The sequence below is a fragment of the Falco biarmicus genome, chromosome 10, assembly GCF_023638135.1.
Source record: "Falco biarmicus isolate bFalBia1 chromosome 10, bFalBia1.pri, whole genome shotgun sequence".
In the NCBI taxonomy this organism is placed as follows: domain Eukaryota; kingdom Metazoa; phylum Chordata; class Aves; order Falconiformes; family Falconidae; genus Falco; species Falco biarmicus.
The window spans coordinates 7,743,542-7,768,783 of record NC_079297.1 but is presented as its reverse complement, the minus strand read 5'-3'; the positions used below and the strand labels follow the sequence as shown (position 1 = coordinate 7,768,783).

At 45.0% G+C, this 25,242-nt stretch overlaps 1 protein-coding gene across 2 annotated transcripts; it reads left to right on the top strand.

The window, feature by feature from the left end:
- Positions 1-1,384: 1,384 nt before the first annotated feature.
- On the top strand, positions 1,385-21,179 carry PEDS1 (plasmanylethanolamine desaturase 1). Of its 2 annotated transcripts, XM_056353127.1 has the most exons (6): positions 1,386-1,687; positions 4,932-5,051; positions 16,249-16,340; positions 17,015-17,159; positions 17,792-18,004; positions 21,006-21,179. In XM_056353127.1, exons 1-6 carry the CDS (start codon positions 1,429-1,431, stop codon positions 21,125-21,127), a joined length of 951 nt encoding a protein of 316 aa, XP_056209102.1. In that variant the 5' UTR covers positions 1,386-1,428; the 3' UTR covers positions 21,128-21,179. The 2 variants fall into 2 exon arrangements, with proteins under 2 accessions (XP_056209104.1, XP_056209102.1); XM_056353129.1 differs by lacking the exon at positions 4,932-5,051 and having other exon boundaries at positions 1,385-1,687.
- Positions 21,180-25,242: the final 4,063 nt, after the last annotated feature.

The following is a 25,242-nucleotide window of genomic DNA, read 5'->3' as shown; positions in this document are numbered from 1 at the left end:
ACTGATCCTGTCAGGATGGGTGCAGCCGCGAGGCCCAGCCGGCACTGGCCTGGGTTGTGCTTTATGGTCCTTTTGGCCTTGCTGTCAAGCCTTAGAGAAGCATTTTATTCATGTGCTATATTGTTTCAAAACCTTTGGATAAAACAGACATCTGGTTTAGTATTTCAACCTCTGTAATTGGATCAATCCATTTTTAATGTTGAAGTGAAATCTATATTTGAAACACATCTTATTCTAGTGCTATTTTATTTGATATACAAATAGATCTGTTTCAGAAAAAAACTTTATAGATATGATGTAGTACTTAGATATTGCTAGAGGCTTTTTTTTTTTTCTGGATGGGTTTTGGGGTTTTTTTTCTCCCCATGATGGAATGTTGATTATTTTGGGCCCCTTGCTGCAGGAGGGATGTGGAGGTGCTAGATCGTGTCCAGAGATGGGCAACAGAGCTGGGGAAGGGGCTGGGGCACCAGTCTGATGGGAGCGACTGGGGGAACTGGGGGTGCTCAGACTGGAGGGGGGGGGGGTCGGGGGGGGACCTTATTGCTCCCTACGACTGCCTGACAGGGACCGTGGGCAGGTGGGGGTTGGTCTCTGCTCCCAGGTAACATGTGATGGGACAAGAAAAAACGGCCTCAGGTTGCACCAGGGAGGTTTAGGTTGGATATTGGGAAAAATGTCTTCACGGAAAGGGTGGCCCAGCACCGGACAGGCTGCCCGGGGGCGGCGGGGCCACCATCTCGGGGGTGTTCAGAGGAAATGTGGGTGCGGCCCCGGGGCACACGGACGGGCTGCCGGTGGGCTGCCGGGCTGCGGTAGTGGTGGAACCCGATGATCTCCACGGTTCCACCCGAACGGCTCCGTGATGCCCCGCGGGCACCGCTGGCCTGCGCGTGCCCGCCGTGCGGCCCGGGCACCGGCTCCGCGCGGGGGCGGGCAGGGGGCGGCAGCGCCGGCAGGGGGCGCGCGAGGCACCGGCCGCAGCGGGCAGCGCCCGCACCTTCCCACCCAGCGCCCGCGGGCACGGCTCGGCCCCGCCACGGGCACGGCACGGCACGGCCTGGCCCAGCACGGCACCACCTCGCCACGGCTCCAGCATGGCACCGCACGGCCCCGCCACCGCCCGGCCTGGCCCGCCACGGCACAACACCGCCACGGCCCCAGCATGGCCCGGGCCGGCCCGGCCCCGCCACGGCCCGGCCACCGCCCGGTCCCGCCGCCAGCTGCGGCCGGCGGGGCGGGGCGCCTCCAGACGCGCGGCCGACCCTGCCTCCGCGCCATTGGCTCCTCCGCGCCGGGCGGCGCTGCCCATTGGCCCGGCAGCAGCGCGGCGGCGCCGGCGATAGGCGGGAGGCGGTGCCGGGGCGTGGCTAGCCGCCCCAGCCCCCCCCTCTCCGCCGCAGCGCCCCGGCGCGGCCCCATTTCCCGATGCTGCCGCGGGCCGCAGTGCTGGCGCCGGGCGCCTCGCCGGGGCCTGGGCGCCGCTCGCCGCCGCCGCCCGCCGGCCTCGAGGAGGGGCAGCCGCCGCGGGGCCGGGCCATGGCGAGCGGCGGCGCCGAGAGCGGCCCGCACCGGCCGGAGGCGGCGGGGCCGCAGGCGGAGGCCGCGGAAGAGCCCGAGGGCGGCAGCCGGCGGTGGGGCGCTCAGCACGCCGGGGCCCGCGAGCTGGCCGAGCTCTACTCCCCAGGTGAGGGCGGCGGGGCCTCCTCGGGGGGCCGGGGGCTGACGCCGCTCGAGGGGGCGGGGGGTACCTCGGGGGCCCGGGGCCTCGGGCGGGGGCTGGCGCCGCTCAGGGGCCGGGGGCTCCCTCGGCGGGGGGGGGGGGGGTCCTTCCCCCTTCCCTCCCCGCCTGCCCGGCCGCCCTGAGGCGGCGCGGCTTGGGAGTGCCACGGGAAGCGGGCTGGGCCCCGGCGGGCCCGGGGCTGTGGCGGGGGGTGCCCCGTGGGGCGCGGGGCCGGCGCAGGCGGGGCTGGGGCGGGCCGTGCCGCGGGGTGCGGGTCTGCAGGCCGGGAGGCGCCCGCAGCTTTGCTCTTCCCCGCAAAACCAGCGAAGAGAAAGACAGCCCGCCCTCGGCTGCTGCTCGAGGTGACAAGTTTCGCTTCAGAGCATGTGCTCGGTGAGCTGCTCCGAGACACCGGCCTGGCAGCCCAAGGGGCAGAGAGATGGGTCCTGGCTCCTTGAGTTCTACTTTGGTCTTGTCTTCCCAAGGCTTGCTGTTTGTTAGAGGTCAATAAATTGACAGCAGCTCTTCGACTATGCTACAGAAATAACTGCAAACTCCTCACAATAAATGACCTGATTTGCTTTGAGCCGTGCTAGGTGTTCTTGCTATTCCTGCCATTCATTCGCAGGTGAAGTGCTAGGAAAGGGAAGGTGTGTTTCCAGCAGCTTGCAGCTCACAGCAGGTCAGCTGGGAGGCTGAGCTTGCACGTTCAAGGCAGTAACTGGAAAGGCAGGTGTCCTTACTCGTGCAGAGCCAAGTAACGATAAGAAAGCAAAGGCATTCATTAGTTTTTCAGCTTTCTAGACTCTTCAGGGCAAGCCTGTCCGTTTCCGCTTGTGTTGGTCACCACTTTCATTCCTTGAGTGAAGATGGTGTTGTGACGTCTGTCAGCTGGGCTGAGTATGCAGTCCTGATCCAGGCAGTGACTGATTCCTGTGCTTCACACAAAAGCAATCGCTAATTTCACTGTTGCACTCTGCTGTTGCTCATAAGGAAAGGGTTTTCCTCCCCAAAGAACTTGCTACCCTTATCTGTAGCTGTAGGCAGAAGTACCTGGGAAGTCTGTGAAGTCATACATGTAGAGTGATGTCTATCAGCAGTAAGCTGTGATGATACATTAGGTGTGTAACTTGTCTCTGGCATTACATAAATAACTTACACAAACAATGCCAGAATGTGTTAGGGTGGAAACACGTGATGTTGAGCTACTGAATTTTTAAGAACACAGATTACGTATAATTGTGCAGAGTGAATATGACTAAGGAGTGTTTCCGTCACTTCCTTAAGCATATACTTTGTGGCTTAGGCACCTTATTCCTTCATGCAGGACATACTTACAAATTTGAGTGCTCTTTAACCACACATTGCTGGTGTTGCCTCCACTCCTTCGACTGATTTGCCTTCCCAGTCTGTCCAGCACTAGGGCTGCGTTTCTGGACTCGTGGTATCTCCAGACAGTCATCTTGGGATCCCTGTGTTTAGAGTACAGCAGGTTTTGCATAAACTGAACTCATGGGACTGGCTAGAAAGGAGCCTGGTGTTTCCCTGCAGTCAGCTAATTGTTCTGTGAGGATCTACCCACTGAGCACCTCTAATCAGGGTGTGGTTTTCTTATCCAGAAAGTGAGTGTTAATTAACTCTTACTTTCATTACTCCAGGGATCTCTTTATAGAATCTCCCACATTGTGACCTGATGCTGTCTTGAAATACGCTCATTCTTGTGTCTTAATTTAATTCTAGGATTCTCTCCTCTGCTACTGCAGAGGATGTTAACTTATATACTCGTGGTCTTTCTTGAACCAAACTCTGGCCTGTAAAAGTATTTCTTCACACTTCTTTAAAATACTGCATTGTAGGCACATTGGAGATAATACTGATCCTCCTTTTTTGTTCGTAGTTTCCTTTCCATTGTATGGTGTTGTTGAGAAGGAGGACTTGATTTAGCATTTAGGAGGAGAAATTTGATCAGGCAGTAGGTCAGCATAGAGGAGGAGTAGGAAAGAAGCTCCTGTCCTGAACACACGCCAGACAGCTGAGCATGCCTCTGCTGCTGTGAGAGGATGTGCACCTCGTGTGTCGTCCTTACTGATTATTCCCCTGCAAGTTGCTTTGCCTCAAACTCAGGTGGTGCAAAGTGTATTAGGCTGCAGGAGGGAGTGGGGAATGGGCTGCAGGGCTAAACTGCTCCAGGAAGCCCTGGGCAGACTGGCCCCCTAAAATAGGTGAAGACTGACCTGTCTGCCTCTGAGTGTGTTAAGAGCTAACTACAGCCAGGGCCCTTCTGAGCCAAGGTGACGCTCTGATCTCCTTCTTGGATTTAGGCATTAAAGGTCTGTTTCTGATACCTTAATCTATACGGGCCTCGCTCCGAGCGTTCCCTTGCTCTCAGCATCAGTGCCTTGTGAGGATCTAGCAGTGATTGACAGCCAGAGGCTTTCTGCTGCTAATCCGAATATTCAAAGTGTTACTATCCTGTGTTGTGTCTGTTCTCTTTTTTAAGCAATAAATGAGGGTTTTGTAGAGGTACGAAGTAGTACAGTGAGGTACAAGAGAGAATTTGTGCCAGTTCTTTCTCTTTCCTTATTCTTTCTCATGTCTCTGAATGGCTGAGAGGTCGTAGCCTTCTGCCTGGGGGCAGGAAGGCAAAGAGGAGACTGCAGAAGTTAAGTAAGCAAGCTTAAATAGTATACTGCAATGTTAGGAAAGCGATTCTAGGGCTGCCAAAATAACAGGATGATGCTTTTTCCTGTTAGTACTACAGCTTTATTTACAAGCTCTGAGGCTTTAAATATTACAGATCATAAGGTGATTTAACTGCGGGGCATCGGAGGCCAGAAATTTGTTCCCAGATTCAGCCATACCAGCAACGCTGAATATTGAATGAAATGCAAATTTGGAAAAAGTAGCAACATGTTATGCCAGCAACCACAGGGAAAAGGAAACTAGGACAATGTGAGATGATGTCTGGTTTGTCCTCGTTATTCGGGCAAGGGTGGAGGGAAGGGGCTGGTAGTGGCTCAGGGAAGAGGCATGTCATTTAACAGAAAATGCACACCTCCCATGGACACGTAAGTTTCAGTTCCCTGTCAGACAAGTGGAGTGAGTCATCCAGGCAGTAGAGCAGTCTGTATTATTTCAGACTTCAAAATGTCCTCTTAGATAAATGTTAGACATGCTTTTTTTCCTTTTTTTTTTTTTTTTCCAACAGGAAAGAGACTACAAGAATGGATCTCTGTCATCTTGTGCTTCTCTCTGATCTGTTTCAATTTTTACAATCTTCTCTTCTACTTGCGACTGGAACACACGCCCTCTGTTATTGTGGGGATATGTAAGTAGGAACGGTTCACTGCTGTGAACAAGGCGAGACTGTTGTAATGCTGGAAACAAATGTATGATCTTCTAGGCTTGACTTACTGTTGGAAAGGGAGAGGGGTGTTTGTGCCTGTGCAATTGTTGTGCCTCTGAAACCGAGACCATTGGCAAAAATTGTTACTGCTTTCTGTCTTTCATTTTAGTGGCTTCTCAGTATCTCAAAGGTGAGGTTTATAGCAGAGCTGTTTTAAGTTTGGTGTTCTTACCTAGGCATTGCAAGTGTAAAGACTATCAAGAAGGGGAAACAGCTGTCAAGACTGTCACAATTGGAAACAAAATACATTGATAACCAAAAATATTTACAAGAACTTTTCAGGAAGCAAAAGCCCAATAGAAATCTTATAAAAGGTTCTTCAGGCATCAGACTGGCTTGATTTCTGGGGATTGATAACTAAAAGCAAGTATTTTTGGAGTATTATGCTTTCATGTCAGGATGCAAAGTTTGGCCTTGATCCTGAATGATGACTTTTTTTCCCAGCAATATAAGAAAAGTTGCAGCTTTCCTGTGGTAATAAATGTGACTTTTGGTCTGTAATTACTTTGATTTGAAGCATAAGCAATTGGTCTCAAGACTCATATCTTTGCCTTAGATTAAGTTGGCTGGACCTTGGCAGTACAGAGCTAATGGGTCTAGATGCAGTGTGGGTTGGTGATTTCACCTTTTCAGTGAAGGAGAGGAAGAACAAGTAGAGGATTCTTGCTTGGTGCTGTACAGCTTTACTGGTAGAATTGGGAGTTGCGTGGAATTAGTTAAAGGAAAAAAAATTGTCTCGGAATAAGCAGGGTGTGAAAAGGGCCTCCTCAACATTCATTGGATCATTCAAAGCCTAAACCTGCATACAACCTGAAAGTTGCTTAACAATCAAAAAAAAAAAAGTATCAGTGTTTACCTGAGCTTTTTGTTATTCAGGTAGGACCTAATTGCTGTTATGCAGAAACTTTCCTGAGAACAGGCAGGAGAGAGGGCAGTGGAGCAGGCTGAGCTGAAGCAAGCGGTCATCTGTGCCTGGCACAGCCCGTTGGCATTAGTTGGGCAGCAAACGGTACTGGTAGTTGCATGGTCACGTATGTACGGGAGGGGACGTGGGGAAAGGAAAGAGGGTTCAGTTTAGAAATCAAAAGTCAGCTCTGCCATGCATACCTTCCGCAACTTTCAGTTAAACTTCCAATATGGGATAAGGGAGGGAAGAGAATAACTAGGCATTTCACCAGTCTGCTGCTGTACCTGCGGTGTATACCAAATGCAGTATTAACTTCTTGTGTTGAGTGTGTATAAATGTTTACGTGTTTTTATGTGAGTTGCCTTGTTAACTGAAAGGAGAGCAAATGGTGTCATTTATTAGGATGCCATAAGGCCTAGCTACAGTTCTGTGCTTTATAACAACTTTTTGTATAAACCTGGTGAGGTCTTGCTTGTTTTAAAAGAGAATGATACTTGTTCATAATCACTGTTATATGTTGTGAATGATTTTGTAAAAAAACACAACAAACCCCCCAAAAAACCAACAACAGATTCAAACAGTGATATATGATGGCTGCTATGAATCTTCAGCACAGCTGAGAAGTGGTAATTCCTGATGCCTGTTTAAAGGTTATTGGCTTTGGGGCTATGGGGCAGCAGTGTTCTGCTATGAATCGTACCAGTTCACTTAGGCTAACTTAGTTATGCTTACTGTCAGCTGATGAGGTAGAGGTGTTGAGAGGAATGGAGAAGAATATGGCATGAGAACTGCTCTGTGATGATGAGGACGGAGGTAGACAAGAGAATCAGTGATGATGGTTAATCTGTAATGCAATCTGTTTGCAACTGGTTTTCATATCAAAGTTAATACTGATAAAAGTTCGCATTCTCTGATATCCTGGTTACCAGCTTAACTGATAAAGCAGCCAATTCACTGATAATGTTATTTAAGTAGTAGTGAATGATTAAAGTAGCAGAATCTGGATTCTGTGTAAATAAAGTAGTGTGGAGATAACTAATAGTGTGTACAAGAATGAGTGCAATAAAATAGTAAGTGCTGCACACTATCTTGTTTTGCTGTCTTCTGTCAATATGTTATTTCACCAGGTGGATGTGAATGATGTGTATAATTCATTGATGAATAGATTTTAAGTCTTGTGAAACTCATCTCTGTAGATGTCCTGATACCCATTGTACTGCATGTGGTATCGAGGAAAGATAGGGAATACTGAGTCACAGACATGGTCAGAGGTGTTCCCACTGAGAGCTTTCCTGAAGCTTCGTTTGGAATATTGACCTTTTGAGTTGAGATCACAAAATAAACATTCTGCTAATAAAAACATAGCGCTAGATCAATTTTACATTAGGTATTTGGAAATCTGAAAGTGATCAGTGATCCAGCAGGCTGGATCTGATCTGCTGCACAGACCTGTTCATTAAGGTGTGTTGTTGGGACCCCCTGTATAAATATTTTTTTCTTTTTTTGAGAAATGGGGAGTAGTTTGAATGATCTGCATCACTTCACCTAGCCTAAATCCTGTATCTATAATTAAAGGCTGTGTTATAGCTTCTTTTTTTCATGCCTTTAAAGGCACACAATTGTAACATGGGTAGTACTGTAAATATCTTAATCTCTAGAAATTCTTGCAACAAAGATCTGATCCTCCTCTGACTGGCAGTCTGAAAGCACTTCCTTGTGTGATGTGAGCAGGCAGCCTGCTAAGGAACGAACTCACGTGGCATGCTGTCATTTGCTGTGCTGAATCACCTGCGGGCACTAACAACTGTGAGGCAAGAACTTTATGTCGTTGTGTGAGAAGAGCTTTTGAACTGCGCTGCTTTCTGCTGACTAAAGATCATCTTACCGGAAAGGAAGAGTCATGAGTCTCTTGTCTTCCAGGCTGGTTTAGCAGAGATGAGACAATTCACTTCCCCTATTCACTGTCAGAGGAAAAAAAGATAGGAGAGAGTGGGTGGAGGTTGGATTAATTTTGTTGTTTGTGTTAAATCGAGTCATGCCCTGTTCTGAATATCTTCAGCTGCTAAGGAGCTATGAAAATTTTCCTCTTTGTGCAAGCTGACAATTGTGTAGACTTGAATTGGTATTTGAATTTGCACGCACACGTGCACGTGGTTAGCTCCAGGGCAGCCATGGTTAGGAAGGCTGGGTGTGATGGAGATTTAATACTTACATTTTTTCAGCTGCAGCTGAACCGTCCCACTGCAGCAGGATATTGTCCCAGCAGGACTGCAGGACCTGAGCGGCCTGTGCCACTAATAGACAGCCAGTAGTGCCGAGGCTGGCACGGGTATTACTTGTTAAGTACTGATAAGCAGAAAAGCCTCACCAAAATATGTAACACAAGGCTTGAAAGCTCTTAGACCTTCAGGTGAGTTTGTGTCATCCAGCATTTTCAATTTACATGAGTTGTATGTACAGGTGGTATGTTAATAGCATCTAGATAAATTTGGCAAGTTACACCCTGGATTCTGATTTACATTCTTTCCCTCCCTCCCTCATGCCTTCGCAAAGGGTTTTAAAGCCTTTTTTTTTTCAAATTTGTTAACTTGTTTCTGATGTTTGACTTTCGTCTGCAGCCACATTTGTTCTTAATAGATACTGTTTATTGCCGTCTTAAAGTTTGTAACCCATTTATATTCCTAAGAACTGCCTTAGGTAGGTAGGGCAGATATCTTTAGAAACACCTTGTGACACAACAGAAGATACAATTAATAGTTGCTGAACTGAGAGATGGGGAACTAATTTTTTTTAAACTAGTGTGAGGTAGGTTTTCATTATTGCATTTGTTATGTGGTGGGTTAGCCAGAGAGAGTGTGCAGAAAGAAATCACTTAATTCCCTTTCAAAATAGAAACTTGTTCTGATCAAGGCCCCAAACCTTTTTGTTTCAAGCTTGAGTAGCTCTGTGGAGCTGCACTTCGTTAGCTGCATTGCAGAGCCAAGTGATGAATGTGTAATACATATAAAAGCTCTGGCACACACTGGAGTAAAAGCACTCTAGAGACCATCCATGTTTTATGAAATGGAGCTGCTGTGCATGCGGATCAGCTGCTTCCAAGTCCTGCTGCCATACAGCAAGAAACAGAACTGTAACAATGTCACTTTGCTATGGATTTACTTTGTGTGTTACAATGAATTTCCACTTGAAATTTTGAATTAAATGGTCCTTGAAATTACACTAAGGAAACATCAGTTAACAAAGGAAAATTATCCTGTTTGAACCACTGTTGGTGCAAATAAGCTAAATCTGTCTGTCACCTGCTGTCTCACCTTGCCTGAAGTAGTTACCACTTCACAGCTGTAGGTAACTTTGTTTTCCATCCTAAGCTGTATCATCTCTTAAAGACCGAGACTCCACAAGTGTTTAAATAGGCAGAACTTTGATTCTACATTTTGTTGTGCTCTGCATTGATTGCACAAATGCATTTTGTATTAGATCTTCCTTTGATGATCCATTTTGTAGAAGCTCTGTGTGTTACCTTAGGAGCTCTGGGCCTTTCCAGTGCCAGAGGATCCTGGAGGCTGTGGGTCTTGCAAGTGGAATTACGGAGTACAGCTGCTGGCACGCACTCGGGCGGGTGATGTTGACCCTGTTATCTGTTCTTCACATATCTTGGATTAGATGATGAACTTCTCAAGTGGGCTAGCAGCTGTTCTCAGGCAGGGTGGATGAAGGCCATACCCTGGTGGGGGGAGAGATGAGCCCTTCTCCCTGCCCGAGAGCGCTTGCCCTGGCAGCGGAGGGAGGCTGGGGCCGCGGCCCCATCTGTGCTGTCCCACTTGTGTGCACAGTGGACGTGCTATTGCTCTTTATGGCAGCAGTGGGGACCGGGACAAAGAAAGCTCTGTGTGCTTGCCAAGTCGCCAGGGGCTCTCTTAAAGTTGCAGGGGACTTTGGCTTGAGGATTTAAGAACTATAGGTCTCAGTGGCCCTGATTCACTTGGAACAGGGCCTCTTGCACTTCAAAACACCAACACATATTGGAGTGTTGTCCCGATGGAGTGGGTTACAGCGTGGTGACACAGTGATAGTCTTCAGTGGGAGTGCAGGCCTGGAACAAAGCCAGCGTTATGGGTGATGTTGTCCAGCACCAGGCAAGTGTTCAGGTGTTGGGTGTCCTCTGGGTGCCAGCCTGCGTGCCTGGAGCTGCCCACGGCGCCTGGGAGCGGAGCTGGCCGGGGAGTGCTGCGAGTGGATGGAGCCAGAGGGTTAGTTTGGTCAGCCATACCGACCAACGGGTTGGATTTTCTTGGTGAGGGAAAATTTGCTCTTAGTTTTCATATAGTATCCATTGTTCTCTATTCCTTTAATCACTTTCTTCTGGGATGGCTTAATTGCTTTTTCCAGTAATGCAGGGAAAGAAGTACATACAATGATACTTTTCGTTTGAGAACCTGAGGCCTAGGTAAAGTTGCCAGGATTGTCATTTAAATGTGATGGGTGCTTCGCAAGCTCTCCATCAGATGAAGAAATAGTAGGAGTAGCTTGCTTTGTGCCAATAGACTAAGAATAAAGATGTGAAAATAAAATTTGGTGGTTCCTAGCGTTAAATTTATTGGGTAGTGATTCTTGGCCAAGTTATGCTTTTGTTAGATGGCTGTTTGCTTTAGGGTCTGCCGCCGTTCAGCTCCAGGAGAGACAGTACCCTGATTCCTCGGGTGCCTCCCTTTGCTGGTAGCTTCTGGCGGTGTCGCAAGCTGCGTGGCTGCTGCCCTGAGGCTGGCGTTCGGGTTGTTCCAGTGGGCGGTGAGGCGAGGGCTGTGCCCTGTGTAGAGGCGGCATTGCTGGCAGTGGATTATACGGCTTTCCCATAGCGGGGAGTAACTGGAGTGTACGGGGGAAGAAGAGGTGCCCGCTATAGGAGCAGTGTGCCAGTCTTGCGAAATAAGCTTGTGTGACTTGGAATAGACTTGCCCTGTATCTGAAGTGCGTGTATTATAGACGTGGCTCGTTTGAAAAGCCAGTTACAATGTAATATAACTAATATATATAATACATATAATATCCAGGTCTCCTTTTATTTCATCGACCACCTGTGTTCCCTGCTTACTTGCACTGTTAAGTCTAGTTCTGACTGAATGTTTCTCAAGCTTTAAATAGCCAAAATGATTAACTCTTCCTTTTTTTCCTTTTGAGCTGCTACACTTTAAACTTGTTGAAATGTTCAGAGATTATTTTCTTAATCTTGTAACTTGCCTTAGTATCAGACCCTGGCCTTCTCTGTACTGAAAGCCACTAAATGTGGAATGCAGATGACTAAGGTGTTTTATTTTTGTAAGTGTATAGATAACAAACAACTGTTACTTGAGCACGGTGATTTTTAGAAAACAATTTTTTCTGTTGTGGAGTTAGCCACTCCCCTGACTCGTTAGTGCTGTAACATTCAACTAGTTCGTACAGTCACTGATTAAAAATGACTGTACTTATCAATGATGGTACACAATAGCGTCAAGTTATTCAGTAACATCTTATACTGGTTTTTTCCTCTCCTGAGGCTCTAACTGAATTTTTACAATAAATATGAAACTTTAAATACTCTACTGTAAGGCTTCTGGCTTACAATTTCAGAATTGTATCTAAGCAAAGCCCAGGTTTTACACTTGTGTCTATAAAATTTTGGTGAAGTACAGCTTTTTGTTGCAAACATGCAAAATAGTTTTAGCTCTTGAGCACCTTGTATCCCGAATGTCCCACTCCCATTTGGCTTCCTGCTCGTGCCCGGGAGCAGCCGGGGTGCAGGGGAGGGCTTCTCTTGTGAGCAAATCACATACCACCCGTTAAGGTTGCAAGTTATAATCTGTGGTACTTAAGCAAGAAGAGGAACGGGGGGGTTTCTGTGATGCAAACATGTTATCTGGTTTCTGAACAGAGCACAAGCAGGAGCAAAGCCATCTTATGTCAAATATATGTTTGGGCCAGTTGCACTTCCAGCTCTGTGGTCCACTGCCCAGCGGGTGACTTGGCTGTCTGAGTGCCAGCAGTCATGCTCCAGTGTGTCCCCTGACTTGGACAAGGGGCACCCAGTTCCTCAGTGGTGTCCTGACAGTGCTGCTGTGCCTGTAGGCATGCCTGTGCAAAGGGTGACAAGTACGGGTGGCTGGAGAAGAACAGCCATTCTGGCTAAGGTGTGTCAGTCGTGTGTTCGCTTATGTTAAAACATCTGCTGCTGGCTGAAGTTCATTTCTATGCCTTTGGTCTCCCTGTGTGCTAGGCTTCTTTTTTTTTTTTTTTTCCTCCTGATTCAGCAGTCTGCTTCCAAAACAAAGACATCCTGGCGTTCTGAGCAAGTTCTGCAGCTAGCTGCTTAACTGCAACGCCTTCTTCCCCTCCTCCTGTGTGTGCTGAGTACTTGCCTCCTGTTCAGATAAAAGCCATAGACGGCTGATCTGCCATCCCAGCGCTTGGCAGGCTGGAGTAAAACTAGTGTGCACAGAGCTGTATCTCTAATGCTTTACTGATCTTGCCTTTAATGAGTGTGTGAATCCACTGTTTGTAGTTCGTGTATGTATACACACACTGGATATCCTGCTTTTTCTGAATATATGGTTAAATCTTAATTCATGTTCAGGGCTGTCAATCTTGCCTCGCTCTCCCAATCTTGATGACAGAGCATCAAGATCATGTACCAACTTAGAGAAGCGGCTGAACACCTGTTTTGGTTTTTCCATTTGAACTAAAGACAGTGCCGGGTATATGAGAATATTGAGTGCAAATCGCTGCTGTCTGATGTGCCTCGTGAGTCTGGAGAAGGGATGCAAACAAAGTGTTAGGTTGCTAGTCATGCATAACCTTTGGTACAGTTTTTGCTCTTTTATTACAACTTGTCATATGCAACTGCTGAGGAGCGAGCAAGCCGTTCTGCAATACGGCTGAAATAAGATTACTGGTAGTTAGGTTTTTTTCAGATTGCCTTAGTATAATGCACTGCTTCAGGCATCCTTCATTCTTTCCTCTTAGCTTTCTACCAGCTGACATCAAAAATAGATGCGAAATACCTATTGAGCTGTCAGTATTTCTCCTCTGTTTTTGTTGTTCTTCCTGCTGTTATTTCAGGCTCTGATAATGCAGTGTGCTGGAGGCGATGCGGGTTAATAGGGTGATTACCTCAGCAAGAATGGTATTTTAGTTGTTGTAAAGTGAAGTGTTGTTTGGATATCTTCCCCCTGAATCAAGACTGTTTGCTCTTTCAGCTGCTAGGTGCAGATCTAAGAGCTATTGTGCTTCATGTCTCACTGCAGCTTACATCTGTGGTCTGAAACAAAAGGAAGTGTACAGAATTTACTATTTATAAAAAAAAAAAGCAAGCTATTTTCAGTACAATAAGGTAATACGTAGAAGGTGAAGCGTCTCCTGCTGTATTTGTTTGAGCCAAAGGATTCGGCAGTCAGGACGGATTTATAGTATGAAAAGCAAGCCTTTTGGGGTAGTAGATGCCATACTAACCCTGATTTTATTTCTTCTCACTTCTTGAAAGTTGAAGGCAAGGGGCAGGACTGCAGAGGTGAGGGAACAGCTGAGCAAAACGTAGCCACAAGGAGGGGCATCTCTCAGATATGCTGGGCTGCACGAGCTGTAGGTAACTGCTGTGCCCTGAAGATGAAGAGCATTTGATTAGTAACAGAACAAGCTTGTCCTCTTTCATGTTCTAAAAGTTACCTGCTCTTTAGCAATGCTGCTAATGTTACAAGAACCTCATTAAACTGGACTGTCAGGGCAGCTGACCTAAGCATCCTGGAGTAGGAAAGTCAGGCAAAGTCCAGATCACAACCAGGGTAAACAGAAGTTGTGTGATTTATGGGAAAAGGCTCACATTCGTTGTTTTGTTTCCTGGCGTATCTCAGATTGCTTTTTAAGTTTCTGTGAGAGAGGGAGGAGTAACAAGATGCCTTGGAGGCAAAGCAAGAGGAACCAGTATACCAACAATTTTTAACTTTTGGTTTGGGTTACCGGTGAGTTGGAATTTTCTTGCCTAACATCTCAGCAGGCGGGGGGTACCTGCCCATCACAAAAAGCCTCAGTACGATAAACAGGAAGCTGTGCTTGGAAAAGTCTTCAGACACATGGAGAAACAAATGCCGGCTAGGGGAGGAGAGAGCCAGGAATTCTTCTAGCTTCACAGGCATCTGAAGAAGAGTTGGTGAGGTAGGCAGAGCAAAAAATAAACTTCCCTCATCACCTCTGGTTTTGCAGCTCCCTGTTCAAAGGCTATGTTACAATGGGTGGCTTCTGTAAACAACCTGATATTGTAAATAACAGTGGGGAGGACTAAAGAGCTGTTCCAGTCACTCTGACCTGACCCTGCAACTACTTCTCTGGTTTGTGTGGACTCGCAGGCTTCCCTGAGAACTGCCAGACGTGCTAGTAGTAAGTGACTGTGCCTTATGCTTTGAGCACCAAATTGAGACTAGGGAACTGCTGACTGAGCTGCATTGAAACATATGTTTTGAGCTCATCATCTTTGTATTTCTATTGCTGTAACTCATTTAACAGTAGACTGCAAGATCAGTATGTAGTGCTTTAATTGGCAAGAACTTTGTGTGTGACTTTGAGGGATTTGCACTGAGATCAGAAGCTGTCAGTTCCCAGGTATATCGTATTTGCACAGTATGCGGTAGCTGTTTTGAAATCTGGGTCGTGCTTCTGCGGAATCCTTTTAACCAGACCTTGTAGGTAAGAAGTGTGTGCTGCCTTCCCATGCAGAGCCTGACCGCTGGCGCCGCAGAGAATCGCCAAGTGTGCTTGTATATGTATTCACTGGGTGGTCGATCTCAGAAAGAACTAACAACAGAAGGATCTTTCTGATATTTTTAATAACCTGAAGGGATGGCATTGCGATGAAAAAGGATCCTGGTTCATACTTCAGCACATCTACATTCCATCCAGACCTGGTTGATCTCTCTTGAAACCTGCTCAAAGCAAGATACGCAGGCTTGAACTGGTACCTTCTGGTGTCCCTGTTCTTTAAAGGGCAGGGTGTCACAGTCCTAAATCCCGCCCCCGCTTCAAGCACAGAGGTCCCAAGGCCGTATCTTGCTCTTTGCTGTGTTGCTGTAGCCGTGTTGCTATGCTGTATGCAGCATTCCTCCAGCCCCTCTGTTAAAAACAAGGAAACTTCTTTGGCAATGTTCTGAACTTTCTTCCTCCAAAGCATGAAGAGCCTGACAGTAGAGGTCATGCAGGAGGATGTCTCAAACTGTGTTGGAGGCTTCATTGCTCCAGGGACTGGGAACCTGGGAGTTGGATGATTTCTGCAGGTATAGAGTGATAGGTGTCTGTTAAACACCATCTGACAGATCTGTAACTGGAAAGTATACAGTTGTTCTGATCAATTAACATCTCTTAAGTCCTTACTTTTAAACGTCACGATTAGCCAGTAACTTGGATAGATAGATTACCCAGAATGCGAAGGCAAAAACAGGGCTTTATGTGCAAGAACTGAAAATCACCTTTACTTGACTGCAGTTTTAAAGCTATTGTGGTTGGCAGCTAGAACGATCTTTACACTCACTGCAACAGCTTCTGTTTAACGATGTATCTAACTTGGTATGCAAATATTGCATATACAGTATCCCTTACAGAGAATAGTTAGCGTGGTTTCTGGGGCCTTGCCTATAGCTTTACAGATGACACACTCTTGAAGTTGTTTGATATTCCAGTCTTATTTTGTAAACGGTATCGCTGTACCCAGGAGTGGCTTCTTAATTAGTGCTTATCTGTAGTCATTGGAGTTCAGTGCTTCTTGTTTACAGGCATAAGAGACCAGGGGAGAAGAGGAAGGGTCTGCAGATAGTACTACCTGTTAGAACTGTTTTAACAGTTATTTTATAGCTAAGTAATCTGTGAAACAGTACTGGAGAAGAGGCTAGGCAGATCTAAGTGATTCAGTTCTAATTTACAATTGGTGGTATGGAAAGTACTAGTAAGGGTTTGTTCAGCTGTTTTGTAGGTGATGGGTTAAACACAAAATCTTGCTATAGATTTAATGAAGATCGTAACTGTCCAAATGATGTCTTGTTTTTTTTTCCTAGTTGACTGATCTTATGTTTATTTAGGTTGGGTAGATTCATGTGGTTGCAAATATCTAAGTAAAAGGTAGATAAACAAGTAAATAATGTGAATACAACCATTCTTACTGATGTATATATCTAACTGTCTGTCTTCTCATTCAAGTTGCAGGAGTCATTACGGCTGACTTTCTGTCGGGATTATTTCACTGGGGAGCAGATACCTGGGGATCTGTGGAGCTACCCATAGTTGGAAAGGTTTGAGATTCTTATCCTTAAGCTTGAAAAAAGTTCCGAGATACTTTTCCGAAACACCTCCAGTATTCTCAGCTGTGTTGGACAGTCTGTATAAGCTGTGCCTTTCTTGCAGTCCTGCCAATGTAAGCAGCTCCCCCACCCCCAGAACCTTCCTTCATGGCATGGTATGCTGCTGGTCAAGTGCCATGTTTGCACGTGGCCTAGGTGATATGGGCAAGGTGACACTGTTCCATTTTATCGCCTTGTTTAAGGTTTGCACACGGTTTTGCAATACCAGTGTTCCCAGACCTTCCCAAGGTACTGTGGGAATGGCCTGTGACACTACAAGCGTAAAAACCTGGCTAGACTAGTGCAGAACTTCCAAAGGGCCCATAAACAAAGATGCAGAGAATTGTTCCTGCGGCTAAACTCTCCAAAAGCTGTCTGGTAAAACATGAAGATGCTTCAGTAAGAAATCTTTCCAGTTCTCTATGCTACGGGCCCCTATTGTAAATGTCGTAGCGTTAGAATGGTGATGCCTGGAGATTTAGATTTGAATCCTGCTTACATGCTTTGTGTTATGGAACTCCCTTAAACTCAGCCATCAGATTTGATTGTGTGTAAGGTTTTTGGGGCTTTTTATATTTTTAACAACGTTATTCAGCCATGGTGTCATGTTTATTAATTTTCTTCAGGCTTTCATCAGACCCTTTAGAGAACATCACATTGACCCCACTGCAATTACCAGACATGATTTTATAGAGACCAACGGAGACAACTGCTTTATGACGCTAGTCCCCTTGGCAAACATGGCGTACAAATTTGTTTCTTTTTCCCCAGGTAAGCTTTTACTTCTGACTTATGTGGATTTAGCATTTTTGCTGATATTTAAATGAATATTTGTCTGTGTGAAGCTAGGAGAAATCAAGAATGTGAGATGACAAGTAATAGCTGTTAGAAGCATGATGCTTCTGGGAGGAGGGAGGGAAACTTTGAAGGAGGGGCAGCTAGGTTCTCTAGCTCGATGGAGAATCTGTGGCTGAAGAGTCTTGCAAAGAAGCATTGAAAGTTACAGTAAATATTCTCTTTATAAGAGGGATCAAACTATGTGCATATGGAGAAACTCATTGTTCTGAAGTGTGTAAAAAGCGCTTCACCTCTCCGTAGAAGTACTTTATTTGCAAACTAGAAGTGTGAGAATTAAAGGATTAATTCTATAGGTGGTAAACTCAGAGTTTAACTTCCTGTTTATGGCCAGTTGACAGTTGCTGGCACTTACCAGCCTGTCTTGTGACATTTTGGAATTGCTTATGGCTCACTGGCTCTTGTGACATTTCTGCCAAAGTGGCTTCATTGAGGCTTTTGTTAGTTCCTGCAGCGCCAGGCAGCTCTGCCTGGGCAAGACATCATTTTCCTAGTGGAAATTTACCTTTTCATAAATGATATTTAAAGATACACATCTTGTTTTGCAGAGGCATTATATGAAACATGTCCTTGGGAGTGTTACGTCTTTGCCCTTATCATCTTCATAACCATGACAAACCAGATTCACAAGTGGTCTCACACGTACTTTGGTCTTCCACGCTGGGTCATATTTCTACAGGACTGGCATGTTATCCTGCCACGAAAGCATCACAGGATCCATCATGTGTCTCCACACGAGACATACTTCTGCATTACAACTGGTACTGCCATCTGGTTCATACTGCATGCTCTCTTTAGTAGTCTAGTGCGATTCACCTGGCAAGATGTAATTTAGTGATGGCCTATTAAATACCTAGAAATTGATGTTGTGAACTGTGCTCTTAGCTGCACAAGCTCTTAGCAAAACTGTAGTTGGTTTTGCTGCATAAAAAATATGGGGGGAAGATCTGGGATTGGCTAAACGGTAACTTGCAGCCTGATGAGGTAGTCAGCGGTACTGAGATCCGATTGTATGATATCTTGGTAATCTCATGCAAGTAATGGATTATGTTCATTAAAGTCTTAAAGCTGCTGTTCCTTTGAAAGAGCATATAATCTGCAAGTGCAGCTTGCCTTGAATGCTCATTTCTAAAGCAAGGCTTCTGGATTTTCAGCACTTGTTCATTCTGATTTGGGGCAGAGGACTGGACAGGCTTGCAGAAGACTGCCTTTAGGTTCCTTTTATATCTATATTCAATTTCATGCCCATGTACAGGTAGGTATACTCAGTCACAAGCACTGCATAATCCTGAATATGTCATCAAGTTAATCGGACAGCTGGATATAGACCACTCTGGTTCTTCATTCTGTCATTGGCTTTGACAAACGGTTTGTTTGTTTTGAAATCTCTGCCAAGAAACAAATCTAGTTCTCATGACCAGAATGTCGTGTAAAAACATGGTACAGTTAAGAAGCCTGACTTGACAGATGATGGCAAAGATCTTGCCATCCTGAGTTTTTTTCAGTCCTAATATGTACTGAAAGTTTAAGCCTGACCATTATTAACAGTCTTAGGCTACATGCTTTTTTTTCTCATTAAATGATATTAAAAAAAGCACATGCTTACATGCTTTTTTTCTCATTAAATAGTAACAAAAAAAAGCACATGCTTCTGTTCACTCCATGATTTCTGTAAGTGTTCATACCAGTCTGCCGGCACCATAGTTTGCATACTTGGATTTTCCAGTGAAGAAAAGTGTTTGTGCAGCCGTAACTCTCATTCTTCTAGGGTAGAAGTGAGGAGGAGGAGGGAAATATGCAATCAATGCACTATTTACAAGCAGCCTTTACTGCATAAAATAGGACTAGTACTCGTTAGTGACTTGATTTAAGAATTGATAGCCAAGTCCAAAGAGTATACTTGGTTTCAGAGCTGACCTGTGTACGTAAGTGCCTGCCACTGTATCATTGCCCGGGAAGGTGTCGGGTAACGGAGCTTTCTGGCATCCCCAGCGTTAAAGCTTTCGGACTGACTGCCGTTTTTAGACAGCAGGAAGGAGTTGTCCATTCCTTGAGGGGTAATGGTCATGAGAATTGCAAGGGCTGACTTCCTAAAGGGCATCAGTGTACAGTGAGTTGAGTGGAGCTGCAGGATTGCAGGTGCGCTGCGAAAGGTCATGTCCGGCTACACAAGGTGGCTGAAAACAGTGCCTGTGTGTTAAACATATTTTTCAGCAGCGAATGTCCTGAATGTTCTTTCCCTTCAGTATTTCTGTCCCATAATAGACACAGTTGTCTTCCTCCTGATGGCTGTCCCTGTTGTAAGGGTGGCACTTGCACCTGGCAGAGCTTTCCTGTGTTCCAGTCTTGCTCATGCTATGCTGCGTTTTAGCTCTTTAACGTGAACTGCTGCTGCTAGCTCACTGTTTCCATTGTGGTAACAACTTCTTCATTCCTGCCTCTCCTTCAGTTGTTTCCTTAAGCCTTTTTCCCTTTTCCGGAAATGTATATGGAGTAAAGTATAATTTGTGCTTACAGAACACCTTCTGTAAGTGTGATAACTAATAGAACCCTGTGTACATCTCTCTCTTCCTGGCCATAGGAACACTTCTACAGGGAAATAACATTTCCTGGTGGTGATTTCTTTAGGTTTTCCTAGTTTACAATATTTAATAAAACCAGAGTCCTAAAGTTACTATGTGATGGCAATTTCACAGGGCTTCATTACCTCTTCGTGCAGTTTCCTGTCAGTTATATGTAGTTAGGTTAGTATCAGAAAATCAAGTTAATGTACTAATTAATATTCTGAAAGTGAGACGTAAAGCCCTTTCAAATTCAGGGTGAGGCCTCTTAAGCCTGTGTAAGTTCCAGCCTCACAGTCTGTACATTGCAATGCTTCTACAAAGTATTCAAAATACCCTAAATCTGTAGGCTAGGAAAGATGCGTTAAACTCTTGTTGCATGCAGAACATGATGGCACTTATTGCCTTTTATATATAAAATGGTAAAAGCCCGTCCCATGTCAGTGTTGCAGCCTTTCTGGTTACTAGGAAGCAGAAGTGGCTCTGATAGAGCTGCACAGCTTTGGGAGTGTGCTGCCCTTTTAATCCAGGAAGCATCCAATGTCAGCTAATGTTAAATGCAGCATGGTATTACAAGAAGATTTCCCCATCACAGGCTTCATTAGCAATCAGTTATGCAAACTTTAATTTTACCCTAGGGGAGCATAATACATTTAACTACCTGGACTGATGTCAGAACCATCAAAACCTGAGGCTTTATTTAAGGAAAAACTTTGTTTAGTTTGAGCCGTAGTTAGTGGTGGTTAAGACCCCTGTTTGGGACCTGACTTTTTTTTTTTTTTTTTTTTTCCTGGAAGTTGTGATGTTGATAATATATTTGAGATTTCAGAGCTGTGTTGTATGTGTTTACTTTCTTGCTGTGCTACCTAACGAGAAACACAGGGAACAGCCGAGCTTTGATGGGGAAACTAATCAGGGAAAAATAGCTGAAATAGTTGGGTTGAGGTTTTTGTTTGGTTGCTTAAATTTCAGTAGTCTAAGGTGCTACTAATACAAATGTCTTGCTTTTAACACAAGTCATTCAACTTGATGGTCCCTTTTCTGGTGGCTTTGCTATGGTCATAGAGTAGTCCACTTCTGAACTCCCCTTACACTTACCTTGTGTTTAAAAAAATGTTACTGAATAAACATTGCCAGACATTGAACTTTGGATGCTATGACAAACTGATCCTTTTTTTTTTTTCTCTTTGCAATCACTTAGGTTGGCTGAACTATCCATTAGAGAAGATAAGATTCTGGAGGTGTTTGGAGAACATTATCCAAGCAGTTACTGGGGAGAAGCCAAGAGCAGATGACATGAAATGGGCTCAAAAAATCAAATAACTTTTGCCAGCCTTCCGCAATCCTTAACTTGTTGCCAATGTTCTTTTTTTTTTTTTTAAAAAAAAAAAAAGCCATCAGCCAAATTCAAGACCTGCAAAGGAATAACAGACTCTAAAGCACAAACTAAAAAGTGCTAACACAGACTGTATTGAAAAGAACTAATTCTTAAAACAATACTTGAAATGAAGATGATTACGCTTACTGAGCACCTTTTTGTTTAGCCATGTCTGCTTACATCTTAGAAAATACTTCATCACTGTATCTCATAAGGCTATCAGGTAAGCCAGAAGACAGGACAGTCACTCCGTCGGTACATGGTGGCATAGTAAACATGTGTTGTATCAACATTATTTAATACTTCAAGAATAGCTTGTTGCCTAAGACCTATAGGGAGAATGGTGACAACAGTTTGTCACTTCGTGTTTGAGTCCAAATACACTGCATGAAAACAGTGCATCAGAGTAATGGAAGCCTATGAAGTCATCACTGTTCAATGCACTTACTGATCGATAAACTTACAACTTTTTGCTATTATGTTAAAATCTAATTGATGTCATGTGGAACAGACTTCAAGAATCCCACTCCACCGGTGGGCCAAGAATCCTCAAGTGTCTTCAGTTTCCCTTAAAATGAAATTGTTCTACTTTCTACGTGGAATTGAGCAAACCATTTCTGCATAAGCCTTCAACTTAACAAGCCTCCGAGAAGAGGGAGGGCACCCAGTACAACACATGCTCACGTTTGTTTGTGTGGAGTGCTCGCTGATGAGTCTTCTATCAAGTGTTTCCCTGTTACCCTGACAATAAATGTTTAAAATAGTTCTAGCATTGGGCACATTGCAAATAGCTGTATTCAAGAGCTCAAGGTATCAAATTTGTAATGTTAGAAGGGAAATGTCAATGACTGGTGTGTTGTTTTTTTTTTTTTTTAAGGTGCTTGCTTGTTTCTGTAAATAATATAAAGCCTTAATCTCTTCTGGTGTAATGGAATAATATTTTAATGTGATGTTTGAATGTATATAATATATTTATAACAAAGCAGTTGGATAATACTAATCATGTTTGTTAAGTCTTGTTGCTGTTCTTCATTCGTGTATTGTCAGCACTTAGTCCAAGAACATGATCACTGGTTGCAAAATGGTTCATGTTATTCCAGCCACCTGAAACACTTTGTAGCCTGTTTAGGTTGAGGTGATCAGTTGTTTGTCAATGGTGTAGGAGCTTGACGCTGTATTATATCAGACTTCAACACCTTTCAAGAAGTGCAAGTAATTCTGCTTTAGATGCTAAGGAGTAACTGCTGGATTGGCGGGGAGAAGTTCCCCTAAGAACATCCAATGGGCGCTTTATCAAGGTGATGTGATTTGGATCTTGTTTAATTCTTTCCTAAATGAAAGTTTACTGATGGTCAAATCTCAGACTATTTTCCCTTTCCTAGTTGTAAATTGTATTGAATTCAAACTGTCTCTTCCTGAAGAGCATGGTAAGGTGTTTTTGAGTCAAGTTTAGACTGACCTTGACCTCAACTTCTTCAGATATGATGGACCGCAACTTTTGAAAGGGTTGGGACTTGGCAACTCTCCTTCAATGGAAACTGCTGAATGCAGGTATCTGAGCTGGGGTTCTGCAGATTAAAATTGCAGTTGGTGCCCTGGTTGCAAGGTATTTCATGTGTTAAAATGGTTGAGACCCTTGGACAAGGGCTTTATACTGTTCCGTGAAACTGTTGTGTGTTCCAGTTGTCACAGTCAATATCAGGTCTCTGTGTAGCTTTGACAGTAAAGAATATTTCCACTTAGGAGCCTCAAAATGCATTTACTTGAGATTGGAGGAGGGAGGAATATTCCTTTGATGCTGTTATTGTGGAAGACAGGTATGTGATTTCATACTATATTTGATGAAAAGAGCAGGTCTTCTCATTTTTGTCCCACCCATGCCATCAAAAGCCCTGGCAAAGAAGACCATGTGTACAAACACAAGCACTGTGGGGAACATCCAGGAGGTTGCAGGCTTGGTTAGGGAAGACTCTTGTGGGTTCTTTGTTAATTATTACCTACTTCTCCCAAATCTGGGTGTTTAAGAGGTGTGATCCTGTGCCAAACCTGTTTGGCTCAAAGTAATTTCTAGAAGTAGTTTTATCTTTACTGGACTCCAGGCTCTGACTGTTGTATATTCACATCTCAATTTTTTTTAATATAATTTGAGTAGGAAGAAAGGTAACTTCTGCTGTTGTGGAAGTCGCTGTGGCTATCATTACTCTGGATCGGTGAAGTTTGTTAATATTTGCTACTTAAAGCTGAAGCACTTTAAATTTCTTTGGCATAACAGGTGTGACAGGTGTTGAACTGAATACATGCTGAATGTTGGTGAGGTGAGGATGCAAACTACCGTGAGTCCAGAGCAAAGAATGCTGCTGCTTCCTCTTCTCCCCTTCCAGTGTGCGTCCTGCAGCTCCAGATGTGTAGGAATGTTTAGGAAATGAAGTCTGTTGCTGTGAGTACAAAGAACTGCAGTGGTTATTTCTGCCATCTCAACAAAAGTTTAAATTCACACCTGCTTCTATACTGAGACTCACTTAATCCATATTCTAACAGATTTATAGTCCTTGGTTGTCTATCTCTCTTGCCCTCATTCTGTTCTTCCCTGGTCCCTCATCCCCAGGTTGAGTTAGGTAAACCAGTACAGAACTGGGTGGGTGCTCAGGACGCCTGGGGGGTGGGGGCAGGGGGGAAGCGGCATGAAGTCGTTTGAGAGCTTGTCTCTCACTGCAGACTGAAATGCCGAGTGAACAGCAGTGATGCAGTGTATATAACAGATGGATTTGAAGCGCATGAATTTCTAGAACTTACACTTCAAGTGTGCTGTAAAAGGCAATTGCTCTTGGCCAAACCCCTCAGCCACTTGATCTATAGTCTTATTGGAAACAAATCTGAGCTACTAATGGTGGCGGCTGCTGGGACTGTCTGTCTGTTAATCTTGCTTAATTATGAGAAACTGGGGCAGCAGTTAATCTCTGGATGCTGTTTTTACATGCTGATGCTGTGCTCTGCTCCTGAGGCAGCTCTTGCTCAGAGTGACTCAACACATCTGACGTGGCTGGCATCTCCTGGGGTCCTGTCTTGTCACTCACTGTTCCTGAGGCAGAGCGAGGGACATGGCCTGTGAGCAAGTTCTGGGTTTATATTGCCTGATCTTTCCTTCCCTGCTGCGAGTCAAGGTTTATCTTGAAGCTCCCTACTCCTTGGAGGAGGGTTAATGAATACCTGTATGAATTGGCTTGTGCTTCGGTCTTCAGCTGGTTTCTGGAAACCGTTCCACCCATTTAAAGCAGCGGATGCTTCCATAAAATCCGTACAGCAATTCTGGAGCAAAAGGTTGTGGGGATCCTTCTTAGCACGAATTTATCTTAAGCCAGATTCACATCTGTTAAGTTGATTAGGAGCAGATTAGGGCTAAAGCAGAATAAGGCACTCCTTTTGAACTCCACAGAGATGGCCTGCGTTTCAATTTAACCAAATGCTTCTAAAAGCAATGTGGTTTCAGTCTCTGATATTCGCAGAAAAATGTGGTCACCCTCTTGCCCCCTGGCCCTCCAGGAGAAGGTCTGTGGGTGCCCTCCAGTGAGCCGGCCGCTGGCCAGGCAGGAGCAGATGTATATCGTTATGTGTCTCTGTGGTGTTGCAGAGGTCCTACGACTCATCTGCAAGTGGAAGCATTGCCCTGTAGTAAACTGAGGAAAGTCGCTGCAAATTGTCTTAAAATCCTGCTTGGCCTTTTTTTAAGCCCATCTTCAGGGCAGCCTGATGGGCTTGGGTTTGGTGTTTGCTTGGAGCCTCCCATGGATGCGTTTCAAACTGCTCAGCTTCCTGGTGGCTCAGCTTCTCCGATTTTGTTTCATTTTGCTGCTCAATCGAGTTATCTGCATTCTCTCCACTCATCTGCTCCCTCCGTGAAATATTGGGGCCAAACAAGAAGAAAGGGGGTACTTCTTAAGCTAGCGTGCAGACCAGCGTACCATAAGTGCATTGACAAAGTGTGTCTTTCTAGTGTGTTTTTGGTCTCTACTATTTTATTTTTGACTTCTTCTTCCTTTTTAAAAAGCTTGAGGACTGGTTT